The sequence below is a fragment of the Chiloscyllium punctatum genome, chromosome 4 (assembly GCF_047496795.1).
Source record: "Chiloscyllium punctatum isolate Juve2018m chromosome 4, sChiPun1.3, whole genome shotgun sequence".
Taxonomy (NCBI): Eukaryota; Metazoa; Chordata; class Chondrichthyes; order Orectolobiformes; family Hemiscylliidae; genus Chiloscyllium; species Chiloscyllium punctatum.
Window position 1 is genome coordinate 12,888,638 of NC_092742.1, and position 13,624 is coordinate 12,902,261.

The window sequence follows — 13,624 nt, forward strand, 5'->3', positions numbered from 1 at the left end:
CTGTTCTGTTTCTGTAAATACTTTCTTTCTTGTCTGTATTGGCACCATCATCTTGATAACTTGTTATGATCTCTCTCTCTCTCTACCTTCGTTTGTAGGGTTTTGGGTTACTTGTCACTTTGGTTAGGTCCTTGGCACAGGACCCTTATACCTGTCATGTAATTCCAGACATTTAGTTTGTCTCCAGCACTATCTTAATTTTTTTCTAATTATCTCTGTCTCAATTAACCACATTATAGGTCACCCTTTACTTGCAGAGACTTGTTGTTAAGCCTGTTGACACTCCACTCATGACATTTGTATGATCTTTTGATCTCTCTGCTTATAAATGCTGTGTCAGTGTGCTTCCCTCCACTTCACCTGACAAAGCCCTGAAAGCTTGTGATTTCAAATAAACCTGCGATAGAGTCAGATGTACAGCACAGCTTTTGGTCCAAGCCGACCAGATACCCTAACCTAATCTAGTCCCATTTGTTAGTATTTGGCCCAGATCCCTTCAAACCCTTCCTATTCATATACCCATCCAGATGCCTTTTAAATGATGCAATTGTACCAGCCTCCACCACTTCCTCTGGCAGCACATTCCATACAAACACCACCTTCTGTGTGAAAAGGTTTTCCCTTCGGTCCCTTGTAAATCTTTCACCTCTCACCTTAAACCTATGCCCTCTAGTTCTGGACTCCCCCAAACCACGGAAAAGATCATGTTTACTTATCCTATCGCTGCCCCTCTCATGGTTTTATAAATGCTCACTTCCGACATCCATGGAAAATAGCTCCAGCCTATTCAGCCTCCCCCATAGATCAAACCTCTGACAACGTCCTTGTAAGTCTTTTCTGCACCCTTTCTAGTTTCACTACATCCTTCCAAAGCACTGAGACCAGAATTGCACGCAGTATTCCAAAAGTGGCCTAACCAATGTCCTGGGCAGCTACAACATTTCCTCCCAACGCCTATACTCAATATACTGATCAATAAAAGAAAGCATACCAATCGCTGCCTTCACTATTCTATCTACCTGCGACTCCACTTTCAAGAAACCATGAACTTACACTCCACAGTCACTTTGTTCAGCAACACTCCCCAGGACCTTATACACTTAACCGTTAAGTCCTGCTCTGATTTACCTTTCTAAGCGCCTCACATTTATCCAAATTAAACTCCATCTGATCAAGATCCTGTTGTACTCCAAGGTCACCTCCAAGTTTTGGTGTCATCTGCAAATTTGCTAACCATACCTCCTACGTTGGACTATAACCTGGCGTCCTGTGACTACTGACCTTGTCCACCACAGTCCAACATGGGCATGTTCTAAAATGGAAGGAAGAAAAGACAGTCAAGTTGAACTGTATAACAATTTGCATTTATTTAGGGGAAGCGTGTCCAGGCTTGAGAACTCTGCAGCTCAAGGAGCTCTTTAAAGTCCAAATTGAGAATAGCTTTCACGAGTTTTCTTCATGTTCCCCCCTCCCCCGGGCCTGTGCTGGCCTCTGGGGAGGGTCTAGCGCATTTTCCCGTATCGATTGAAACGTTTGTAGAGGTAGCGGACTCTCTTGTTGAGGTTGTGAAGGTCTGCCTCGAACATGCGCTCGCCCACAAAGCGCCTCTTCCTCAGGCAGCGCTGCAGCTCGTTGCCCCTGAAGCCTCGGAGCCAGGCGGGGCCGCGGACCAGGGCGCGGGGGTGCACGGCGAAGCCGCCCAGGATCCCCACGTTGTCGAACACGCCAAACGTCGCCCGCTTCTCCGTCCACCGGTCCGCCGCCCTCGGCTCCGGGATCGCGTGCATCCGGATCAAAGCCGGGACGCCGAGGGTAAACGGCCTCTGGGAGGTGAAGGACGGGCAGCCCCCACTCAGAGCCGTCCAACCCCGACGGAGAACCGAAGCCACCGCCGGCCAATGTCTCCTGGACACCGCCATGCCATTTATTTTACAGAGAATTTGAAATTGAAACTGCAGGAGAGTGTGCATAGGCTCCACCCGGTGGCTTTTGTATGCACTTCCTTCCTGACGTTGCATTTATAGTTGGCTCTGAGCACTGGGATGCAACCCTTGTCTCTGTGGGTAGTAAATATAGTACTTTTAAAAACCTGCTATGGCTCTCTCCTCTAGAGCAGGTGAGACTTGAGCACTGCTCTCCTGATTCACAAGCAAGGGCACCGCTGCTCCACAAGCAAGGGCACCGCTGCTCCACCACAATCAATATCCCGACCTGACCAATTCCTCAAAGATACATCTGTATTTGAATACGATGAGGAGGTACTGGGGTGGGCAAATTCAGAAGTGGAAAAGCACAGCAGGTCAGGCAGCATCCCAGGAGCAGGAGAATCGACGTTCTGGGCAAAAGCCCTTCGTCATTGCCCGAAATGTCGATTTTCCTTCTCCTCAGATGCTGCCTGAACTGTGCTTTTCCAGCACCACTCTAATCTCTAGTATCTGCAGTACCCACCTCTGCCTAGTTTAATTCAGAAGTCACACAACGCCATCGGGATAGCCAAAGGAGTTTATTTGAAATCACAAGCTTTTGGGGGGCTGTCCCTTCGTCAGGTGAACTCATTCCAAGGAGTGTCATTCCAAACACTTGTGATTTAAATAAACCTGTTGGACTACAACCAGGTGTCCTTGACTTAGAGTCATAGAGATGTACAACATGGAAATAGACCCTTCGGTCCAACCCGTCCATGCTGACCAGACATCCCAAACTAATCTAGTCCCACCTGCCAGCACCGGGCCCATATCCCTCCAAACCCTTCCTATTCACATACCCATCCAAATGCCTTTTAAATGTTGTAATTGTACCAGCCTCCACCACTTCCCTTGGCAGCTCATTCCACACATGTACCACCCTCTGTGTGAAAAAATTGCCCCTTAGGTATCTTTTATATCTTTCCCCCTCACCCTAAACCTTGAACCAGAGGGGTACTAATATCCTGGGTGGGAAATTTGCTGGTGCTATTCGGGTAGGTTTAAACTAGCTCAGCAGGGGGTATGGGAACCTGAGGTGTAGTTCCAGGGCAAAGGAGGATGAGAGGTAGGGAGGACATGGACAGGATTTCACGGTCATAGGAATGTGCTGGCAGACAGCAAGCTGGTTTGAAGTGTGTCTACTTCAATGCCGGAAGTATCCGGAATAAGGTATGTGAGCTTGCAGCATGGATAGATACCTGGGACTTTGATTTTGTGGCCATTTCGGAGACATGGATAGAGTAGGGTCAGGAATGGATGTCGCAGGTTCCAGGATTTAGATCTTTCATTAAGGACAGAAATGGCGGTAAAGGGGGGGGGCTGGGTTGACAAGGACTCGTCTACTGAAGTGGTATGTGCTGAGGTTAGAAACAGGAGAGGAGAGGTCACACTGTTGGTAGTGTTTTATAGGCCTCCGCAGAGTTTCAGGGAGGTGGAGGAGAGGATCGACAAAATGATTCTGGGGAGGAGTGAAAGTATCAGGGTGGTCATTATGGGGGGGGGGTTTAACTTCCCCAACATTGACTGGAAATGCTATAACTCTAGTAAGTCGGATGGATCAGTTTTTGTCCAATGTGTACAGGAGGGTTTACTGACACAGTATGTCGAAGGGCCGATAAGAGGATCTGGATCTGGTGCTTGGTAATTAACCAGGCCATGTGTTTGATTTAGTTGTAGGTGAGTATTTTGGAGAGAGTGACCATAATTCGGTTCCGATTAGTTTAGAGAAGGAAAGGGATAAGTACATGCCACAGTGCAACAATTATAGATGGGGGAACAGCAATTATAATGCATTTAGGCAACACTTAGGATACATAGGATGGGGTAGAAAAATGCAGGGGATAGGACAATCGAAATGTGGAGCTGGTTTAAGGAACAGATATTGCATGTCCTTGTCAAGGGCAGGTCATGTCTCACAAACCTCATTGAGTTTTTTTGAGAAGGTGACCAAGCATGTGGATGAGGGTAGGGCAGTTGACGTGATGCACATGGATATCAGTAAAGCCTTTGATAAGTTCCACATGGTAGGCTGTTAGAGAAAATGCAGATGCATGGGATTGAGGGTGGTTGAGCAGTTTGGATTAGAAACTGGCTTTCTGAAAGAAGGCAGCGAGTGGTGGTTGATGGAAAATATTCAGCCTGGAGTCCGGTTACTGGTGGTGTGCCACAAGGATCTGTTTTGGGACCAATGCTGTTTGTCATTTTAATAAATGACTTGGACACAGGCAGAGGTGGATTGGTTAGTAAGTTTGCAGGTGACACTAAAGAGAGTGGAGTAGTGGACAGTGTGGAAGAATGTTACAGGGGGACTTGGATAAACTGCAGAATTGGGCTGAGAGGTGGCAAATGGAGTTCAATGCAGATAAATGTGAGGTGATTCACTTTGGGAAGAATAACAGGAAGGCAGAATACTGGGTCAGTGGAAAGATTCTTGGTACTGTGGATGTGCAGAGGGATCTTGGTGTCCATGTACATAGATCCCTGAAAGTTGCCACCCAGGTTGATAGTGCTGTTAAGAAGGCGTACACAGTGTGTTAGGTTTCATTCGTAGAGGGATTGAGTTCTGGAACCATAATGTCATGCTGCAACTATACAAAACACTAGTGCAGCTGCATTTGGAATATTGTTTCCAATTCTGGTCACCCCACTTTAGGAAGGATATGGAAGCATTGGAAAAGGTGCAGAGGAGATTTACCAGGATGTTGCCTGTCCTGTGCGAAGGTTTTATGAGGAAAGGCTGAGAGACTTGGGTCTGTTCTTACTGGAGAGAAGAAGGCTAAGAGGGTATTTGATAGAGACATACAAGATGGTCAGAGAATTAGATAGGAATGATGACATCAGCTTCTACGAGGGGGCAGAGCTACAAACTGAGGGGTGATAGATTTTAGACAGATGTCAGAGGCAGGTTCTTTACTCAGAGAGTGATAAGGGTGTGGAATGCCTTACCTGCCAATGTAGTTAACTCAGCCACATTAGGGAGATTTAAACAGTCTTTGGATAAGCACATGGATGATGATGGAATTGTATAGGGGGATGGGCTTAGATTAGTTCACAGGTCAGTGCAACATCGAGAGCCAAACGGCCTGTTCTGCGCAGTATTGTTCTATGCTTCTGACGCTCCAGGGAAAACAGCCCCAGCCTATTCAATCTCTCCCTGTAGCTCAAATCCTCCAACCCAGGCAACATCCTTGTAAATCTTTTCTGAACCCTATCACTTTTCACAACATCTTTCCAATAGGAAGGAGACCAGAAGTGCACACAATATTCTAACAGTGGCCTAACCAATGTCCTGTACAGCTACAACATGATCTCCCAGCTCCTGTACTCAATGCTCTGACCAATAAAGAAAAGCATACCAAACGCCTTCTTCACTATCCTGTCTACCTGCAACTCTACTTTCAAGGAGCTATGAACCTGAACTCCAAGGTCTCTTTGTTCAACAACACTCCCCAGGACCTTACCATTAAAAGTGTTAGTCCTGTTAAGATTTGCTTTCCCAAAATGCAGCACCTCTCATTTATTCAAATTAAACTCCATCTGCTACTCCTCAGCCCATTGGCCATCTGGTCCAGATCCTGTTGTATTCTGAGGTAACCTCCTTCGCTGTCCAGTACTCCTTCAATTTTGGTGTCATCTGCAAACTTACTAACTATACCCCTTACTCTCACATCCAAATCATTTATATAAATGAGGAAAAGTATTGGACGCAACACCGATCCTTGTGGGACTCCACTGGTCACAGGCCTCCAGCCCTCCACCACCATCCTGACTTGGTGTCAGAATAGAAGGGGGATGCTGAAAGCAGGCAAACTATCCAGTAACTAGTGATAAACTGTAAATGGTGACAAAGTGTTAACCTCACTGTGCAGCAATATAGAGGCCCCGACTAACATTGCAGGTATTGGTTCAATTCTAATTTGGTTAAAACGTGATTCACTCTGGAATTTTAGACTGGCTATGGTGCCATCAAACTACTATCAATTATCTTTTTCTTTTTTAAAAATGAAAACATCTGGTTCCCATATGCCCTCCAGAGGGGAAAACAATGTTCCCTTGCCTGATCTGGCCTACATGCCAAAAGCCTTCTTCACTGCCCCATTGACCTGTAACTTTACTTCCACAGAACTGTACACTTGAACTCCAAAATCCCTCTGTTCCACTAAATTCCTTAAGGCCCTACCATTCACCATGAAACTCCTACCCTGATTTGACTTTCTAAAATCCAAGACCTCACACTTATAACTCCATTGCCATTTCTCAGCCCAGTTCCCCAGCTGATTGAGGTCCTGCTGCAATTTCTGATAACCTTCCTCACTGTCCATTATACCCACCCATTTTAGTGTAATCTGCAAACTTACTAATCATGCTTTGTGCATTCTCATCCAACTCTTTGATACAGATAACAAACACCAATAAGTTGTGTAATGAAATGTCTTTTTCACCAGGAGTTTTCAAACTCAACACACACAACTTTTTAATGTTTACCAATATCAGGATTCTAACTTAGGAAATCTTGGATATTGTCCTCAAGATGTAGGTTTGTGAGGATATAAATAGGAGACTATAACCTTTATACTTGTGCAGTGGACTAGATTGAGTGAAGTGTAGGTAAAGTGCTACTTCACCTGGAAGGTGTGTTTGGGCCCTTGGATACAAATTTAAAAATCTGTTTACCTTCCCCTTAAATGTGTTCAGTGCCCCAGGCCCATTGCACTCTGGGCGAGTGAATTCCATGAAGAATTCACAAGAATACAAATTCAAGGGCAAAAGCTGCATGAGAGGACAGTGCTGATTAGTTGGCTGATCTGTCTCCCTGTTTGTATTGCTTTTCAAGACTTATGGTCTGTTCCTGTGGTAGTATGAGTTTTCTTTGTCTGTTGTAGGTTGAGTGTTTGAGCTTTGACTGGTTTTGCAGTCAGGTGTGTTTTAATGAGGAAAGATTGAGCAGTTTAGGCCTATACTCACTAATGTTGAGAAGGATGAGAGGAAATCTAATTGAGATCTTTCAAATGCTAAAGGGGATTGACAAGATGAATGGTTTCCCTGTGGGTTAATCCAGAAAGAGAGGTCATAATTTGAGGTTAAGAGGTGGCAGATTTTTTTAAAAATGAGGAGGAATTACTTCTCTTAAAGGGTTGTGAATTTGTGGAATTCATTTGCTTAGAGTGCAATGGGCCCAGGGCACCGAACATATTTAAGGGGAAGGTAAACAGATTTTAAAATTTGTATCCAAGGGCCCAAACACACCTTCCAGGTGAAGTAGCACTTTACCTGCACTTAACTCAATCTAGTCCACTGCATTCACTGCTCATAATGTGCTCTCCTGTACATAGGTGTTCTGTGAAGCAGTTAACCCAATGTTCTGTCCTCATAAAAGACCCTGAGCTTCTGGTTACCTGCCACTTCAATGCACCACCTTGTTCTCTGATCAACATCCCCATCTCAGACTTGATGCAGTGCTCCAGTGAAGATCGGCGCAAGCTGGAAGAACAGCACTTACATTTCCGCTTGGGAGTTCTAAGGCCTTCTGAACTCAAAGGAAATACAACAATTTTAGGCTTCAGTCACCTTCTCCCATGTCCTTACCCCAACCCCACACGCCAGGCCTTCTCATATGGTCATTGTTACACACAGCCCATTGTTAGCCACTAATAATCCCCATTAGCAGCTATTCGTTCTCCTGGGCTGACCATTATCCACTCGTTTTTCCGTCCAATTGTTCTTCTATCTTTAGGAATTCTCGCCACTATCATTGACTTCCCACCCCACCTTATTTTCAGCCTTTTCCAAGCTACCATCAATTCTAAGGAAGTCACTGGACTCGAAATGTTAAATCTGATTTCTCTCCACAGTTGCTGCCAGACTTGCTGAGATTTCTGTTTTTTGTTTCTGATTTCAGCATTGACAGTTTATTTTTTAAATTAGTAATGGGGTGAAAGATTATGGGGAGCAGGTAAGAAAGTGGAGTTGAGGCTGAGATGAGATTAGCCATGATCATATTAAATGGTGGAGCAGGCTCAAGGGGCTGAATTGCCTGTTCCTGCTCTTTGTTTTTACGTTTTTCCTGTCTGATTCTGTCACAGGTGTTTGGCTACCATCCAGCTGTGAGGCTTATAAGGTTCTGAGCATTTCTGTACAGTATTTTCGTTCAGATGCTTGGCATGTCGTCAAATGCTGCTTGTAAAGCATTTTATTTCCATTAATTCCTATTAACTTAAACAACATCTTTAATTTCTTCATTACATTGGTCACTTCCTTTACTGTGTATAAATCATGGAATTGTAGCAACCACACGATGAGGCCACTTGGCCCATCAAGTAAGTACTGTATATGCTGATCCATTCGCCCCATTGTAGAAGGTCTTCCCGGAAAAAAAATTGTAAATGTTTCATATTGCAAGCTCCAGAAGTATTTTTAAATGAATCTTGTGTTCTCCCAACATCCCTCCCCTGACATCCTGTGAAAATCAAATTGTCTGATCTCCGATCCATTCTTAATTATTGATGGTTTGAATCATTCTCCCGTGTCTTGTTCTTCCAATGTGATCTTTTCATTAACCTTTTCGACAATCCCTTAACTCTGTCTTGATGCCTCTGTGAGATAATTTGTTGTTGGGTCCCTCTCTTTTTTACCAGTTTTCCTCATTATCCAGACCTGTAATTCTCTGCGTCAGCCTCTTGCTGCCTTGCTTCCAATCCTTGAAGGACAACCTTGCTTCTGAAACTGGACAAAATTTAAAAGAGTTGCCTTTTCTGCCTGTCGTAACCTCACAGCCAGTGAAGTGGTCGCTATCTGCCACATTTCCTATGTGAAAACGATCTGCTGAAAAATCCCACAAAAGATCATTGGCAGAGCAATGAATCATAAAATTGATACAGCACAAAAATCAGGCCCTTTGGCCCATCCTGTCTGGGCTGGTCGTCAAGCATGTATCTATTCTAATCACTAATAGCATTGGAGAGAGACTGTCCAAGTCTTACTAATTGGATATCTTATTTGAAGAACCAGCCCAGAATGAGCTAAGTAGCTACCTCCTCTTTTGTATGATCAAGATTCTTGATCATAATACACCTTCAAAAGGTACCTGGAACATGAAGCAATCTTTTGATATTTTGGGGGAGGATTTGTACGGTTTGGATTTCATGTGAGCTGTTTTTACTTGGCTCTAGTTGAAGATAATTTTGTTTTTCCTTTTAAATAAATCAGGTTTTTCGGGAATGTGATTTGGGTCAAAAAGGCTACCTGAGCAGAGAGGATCTCAAGGTTGCGGTGGTAGCTGCGTTTGGATATAAACCTTCAAAGGTAACAGTGCTGCATCCGAATGATTCACAGTCAAGCTTGTTTAAATCTGCCTTTAAAATGTCCTACCAGCCGTGACTCAAAGGATAGCGTTCATGCATCTGTCCCTGGAGGCTGTGGGTTCAAACCCCAAGCCAGGGTCTTGACCATAAAATATCAGGCCAATTCAGTGCTGAGGCCAAGAATGAATCTGTAGGAACTGCAAACTAGTAAATGTAATACCTGTGGAAGGTTGTCACCAGCTGAGTCTTCCCTATTCTCTGTAATTCAGGACTGATCATGTGTAGTCACTTTTTAAAATCCGCTTTTGCTCCATAATTCCTTGATTGTAGAATCCTTCAGTACAGGAAAGCCCTTTAGCCCGTCTAGTCTGTACTTACATTAGTCCCATTTTTTGCTACACTAGGTTCATACCCTCAAATGTTATGACACTTCACGAGTCCATCCAAGTACTCTTTAAGGATTGTGAGTTTTCCTGCCTCAGCTACATTTCCAGGCATTGCATTTCAGGCCCCCACCACCCTCTGAGTGAAAACATCTTTCCTCAAATCCCCTCTAAGCCTGCTGCCTTTCACTTTAAAATTATGTTCCTTAGTACTTACCCTTCTACTAATGGATACAGCTACTTAGTAGTCACCCTGTCCATCCCCTCATAATGTTATACCCCTCAGTTAGTTCCCCCCTCAACCTTCTCTGCTCCAAAGTAAAAAAAACTTATCCAACCTCTATTCAGCCTCATTGCTGAAATGCTGCATCCCAGGCACCAGCCTGATGCCCTCCAGTCCGATCACATCCTCCTGACAACGTTATGACCAGAACTGCAAACAGTTGGGCCACACGGGTGCCAAGCAGTGACCATCTCTAACAGATAATCTAGCTATTACCCCTTGACATTCAATAGTCATAGAGTCATAGAGATGTACAGCATGGAAACAGACCCTACGGTCCAACCTGTCCATGCCGATCCGATATCCCAACCCAATCTAGTCCCACCTGTCAGCATCCGGCCCATATCCCTCCAAAACCTTCCTATTCATATACCCATCCAAATGCCTCTTAAATGTTGCAACTGTACCAGCCTCCACCACATCCTCTGGCAGCTCATTCCACATACGTACCACCCTCTGTGAATAAAGAAATTATACAGTCACCACGGATACTACATCAGGGAAAATCCTTGGCTTGTGCATCAGTTTGATCGACTTCACAGGAAGACATGCATTATATTTCTAATAGCACCTATGAGGAAGTGGGGTGTGGATTCACAGGAAATTTTGGAGCTTAGGGCTGAGCTGTCTGAAGGCAGGCTTGACAGTGGTGGAGTGATTTCAAATCAGACTTGTTCAAAGTTTGTGAGAAGATTTGTAGCTCGGGTGCTCGTTGTTGTGGTTCTGTTCGCCGAGCTGGGAATTTGTGTTGCAGACGTTGTAGTGTACAAAATCCCATGCATGCACAAAACACTATATAGGACAAACAGGAAGACAGCTAATGATCAGCGTCCATGAACACCAACTAGCCTCGAAACAACACGACCAGCTATCCTTAGTAGCCACACACGCAGATGACAAGCAACATGAATTCGACTGGGACAACACTACTATAATAGGACAAGCCAAACAGAGAACAGCCAGGGAATTCCTAGAGGCATAGCAGTCATCCACAGATTCAATCAATAAGCACATTGATCTGGACCCAATATACCGACCACTGCAACGGACAGCTGGAACTGACAACCGGAAGCGACAGATTCAAACTACTACAAATGCCGGAGGAAAGATCACAGAAGCGCTTCACAGGAGGCTCCCAAGCACTGAGGATGTCACCTGGACAGGGGACGAAACGTCTGCAACGCAAATTCCCAGCGCAAACAGAACCACAACAGACTTGTTCGAGTTGGAGAGTACAAAGGGATGGAATGAGATAGAGACTGCAGAGGGATTTGGAAACACTGACATGAATTTTAAAACAGAGGCATTACTGGATCAGGAGTGTGTGCCAGTTAGTGAGCACAGAAACCCAGAGTTGTTACAGTGCTGAAGCAGGCCCTTCAGCCCATCGTGACTGCACCATGGAGGTGATGACTGATTCCAGTTTAGGCAGCAGAGCCTTGGATGAATTCTTGTTTGTGGAGTGTGTTGGAATTGAAACTCTGTTGCATTGAGATCAATCCCTCACTCCCTTTTTCCATGAGGCTGGACCAGAGCTGAGTTCGCAAAAGATGGTTTGATGAATTTGTTTTGGACAGCAGATGGCAGCCTCTCACTTCTGTCAAAGTGGAAGTTAGGTTCTGTTTGAGAAACCTCTGAGCAAGATCTTGCATTTTATCAAGAGGACAAATGAAGATTATTCATGGGCTTCTTCCCTCCTGTTATTAATTTTTGAATAGACCCCTCAAATTTCAAATCCAATGTTGATCTTGCTATTTGTAACCTTTGCAGCCAAACTTTGTATTTCTCGCTCTGTTGTATCACCCTATGATCTTTGTATGTTACGATCTGTCTGTACTGCATGCGAAACCAAGCTTTTCACTGTACCTAGGTACATGTGACAATAATAAATCAAATCAAAACAAAAGACTGTGCAGCAGCCTGTAGATCCTTCGCAACAACCTTCCTATTGGCTGATTGTACGTTGTCCCAAAGTGTGTCACAGGAGTGTCATCAGACACATTTTGACACTGAGCAATGTGGGACAACAGTGCCCAAGTGCCCAGAAACCTGGGGAAAGAGTAGGGTTTATGCATTTTCGGGGAACCCATTGATAAAAGCACAGCCATCAGTGGAGAAGCAATTAATATCTGGAATATACTAAAACTGGAGGGAAGCAGAGATTCCGGAGGGGTTTGCAAGCAATGAAGAGAATTTGTAAATTGAACCATTAGTGTACTGGGAGTCAGTGCACAGATTTCCTGTGTATTCGTTCAGGGGATGTGACAAGGCCAGTGTTTATTGGGTGAGGCCACTTATCGAATACTGCGTACAATTCTGGTCACCCTGCTCTGGGAAGGAGAATACAGAAAAGATTTACAAGGATCTTGCCGGCATTGGAGGGTTTTAGCTATAGGAAGAGGTTGAATAGGCTGGGCTTCCCCCCCCCCCCCCCCCCCCCCCCCCCCCGAGTGTCAGAGGCTTGGGGGTGACCTTATATAAGTTTATAAAATCATGAGGGGTATGGATAGGTCTCTTTTCCAGGGTAGGGGACTCCAAAACGAGAGGACATAGGGGTAAGGCGAGAGGGGAAAGATTTAAAAAGGACCTGAGGGGTCTTCACACAGAGGGTGGTGCATGTGTGGAATGAGCTGCTAGAGAAAGTAGTGGAGACTGGTACAATTACAACATTTAAAAGGCATCTGGATGAGTATATGAATAGGAAGAGTTTAGAAGGATATGGCCCAAATGTTGGCAAATGGGACTAGGTCAGATTGAGATGTCTGGTCGGCATGGACAAGTTGGACTGAAGGGTCTGTTTCAGTGCTGTTTGAATCTATTGCCCATTCTTGGTGATAGACATGGAAGTTCCAGGCCCCAAGTACATTGTGTTCTTGCCTCCCTCAATAAAAGGTTTGCTTGTTTGTGTTTAACCTGATGCCATGAGACTTCATGGGGTCTGGAGTCAGTGTTGAGGACACCCATGGCAACTCCCTCCTGACTGTATACCACTGTGCTGCCACCTCTGCTGGGTCTATCCTGATGGTGGAACAGGACATATCCAGGGATGGTGAGGATGGTGTCTGGGGCATTGTCTGAAAGGTATATTTCAATGAGTATGTCAGGCTGTTGCTTGACTAATCGGTGAGACAGCTCTTCCGGTTTTGGCAGATGAACTTTTAATTCATTGGAGTTGTGATATACTCAAAATGTACCACTGGGGTGGCATGGTGGCTCAGTAGTTAGCACTGCTACCTCACAGCGCCAAGGGCACAGGTTCAATTCCAGCCTCAGGCGAACACTCTGTGTGGAGTCTGCACATTCTCCCTGTGTCTGCGTGGATTTCCTCTGGGTGCTCCAGTTTCCTCCCACAGTCCAAAGATGTGCAGATTAGGTGGCTTGGCCATGCTAAATTGTCCATAGTGTGTAGGAATGTGCAGGTTCAGTGATTAGCCATGGGGAATGCAGGGTTACAGGGATAGAATAGGAAGGTGAGTCTGGGTGGCCTGCTGTTTGGAGAGAAGGTATGGATTTGTTGTGCAGAATGGCCTGTTTCCACACTGTCAGGGTTCGAACTATCTATCATGGTTCTGACTGAAAAGGAGAGAGTGAGGACTGCAGATGCTGGAGATCAGAGCTGAAAATGTGTTGCTGGAAAAGCGCAGCAGGTCAGGCAGCATCCCGAAACGTCGATTCTCCTGCTCCTTGGATGCT

The 13,624-nt window shown here is 45.1% G+C and overlaps 2 protein-coding genes across 6 annotated transcripts in view; one reads left to right on the forward strand and one right to left on the reverse strand.

Annotated features, from left to right (window-relative positions):
* efcab11 (EF-hand calcium binding domain 11) overlaps window positions 1-13,624 on the forward strand; it is a 102,770-nt gene that overhangs the window by 7,206 nt on the left and 81,940 nt on the right. For 3 of the 5 annotated variants that reach the window (XM_072568091.1, XM_072568095.1, XM_072568092.1), the window contains exons 1-2: window positions 1,989-2,116; window positions 9,171-9,266. In XM_072568091.1, coding sequence (XP_072424192.1) covers window positions 1,994-2,116; window positions 9,171-9,266 — 219 coding nt within the window. In that variant the 5' untranslated portion in view covers window positions 1,989-1,993. Of the gene's footprint in view, window positions 1-1,988; window positions 2,117-9,170; window positions 9,267-13,624 lie in introns of those variants that run through there. The other 2 variants (XM_072568093.1, XM_072568094.1) reach the window with 1 other exon arrangement.
* Window positions 1,343-2,033, reverse strand: mrpl51 (mitochondrial ribosomal protein L51). The gene has a single exon (XM_072568096.1). The coding sequence runs from the start codon at window positions 2,016-2,018 to the stop codon at window positions 1,503-1,505; it is 516 nt and encodes a 171-aa protein (XP_072424197.1). The 5' UTR covers window positions 2,019-2,033; the 3' UTR covers window positions 1,343-1,502.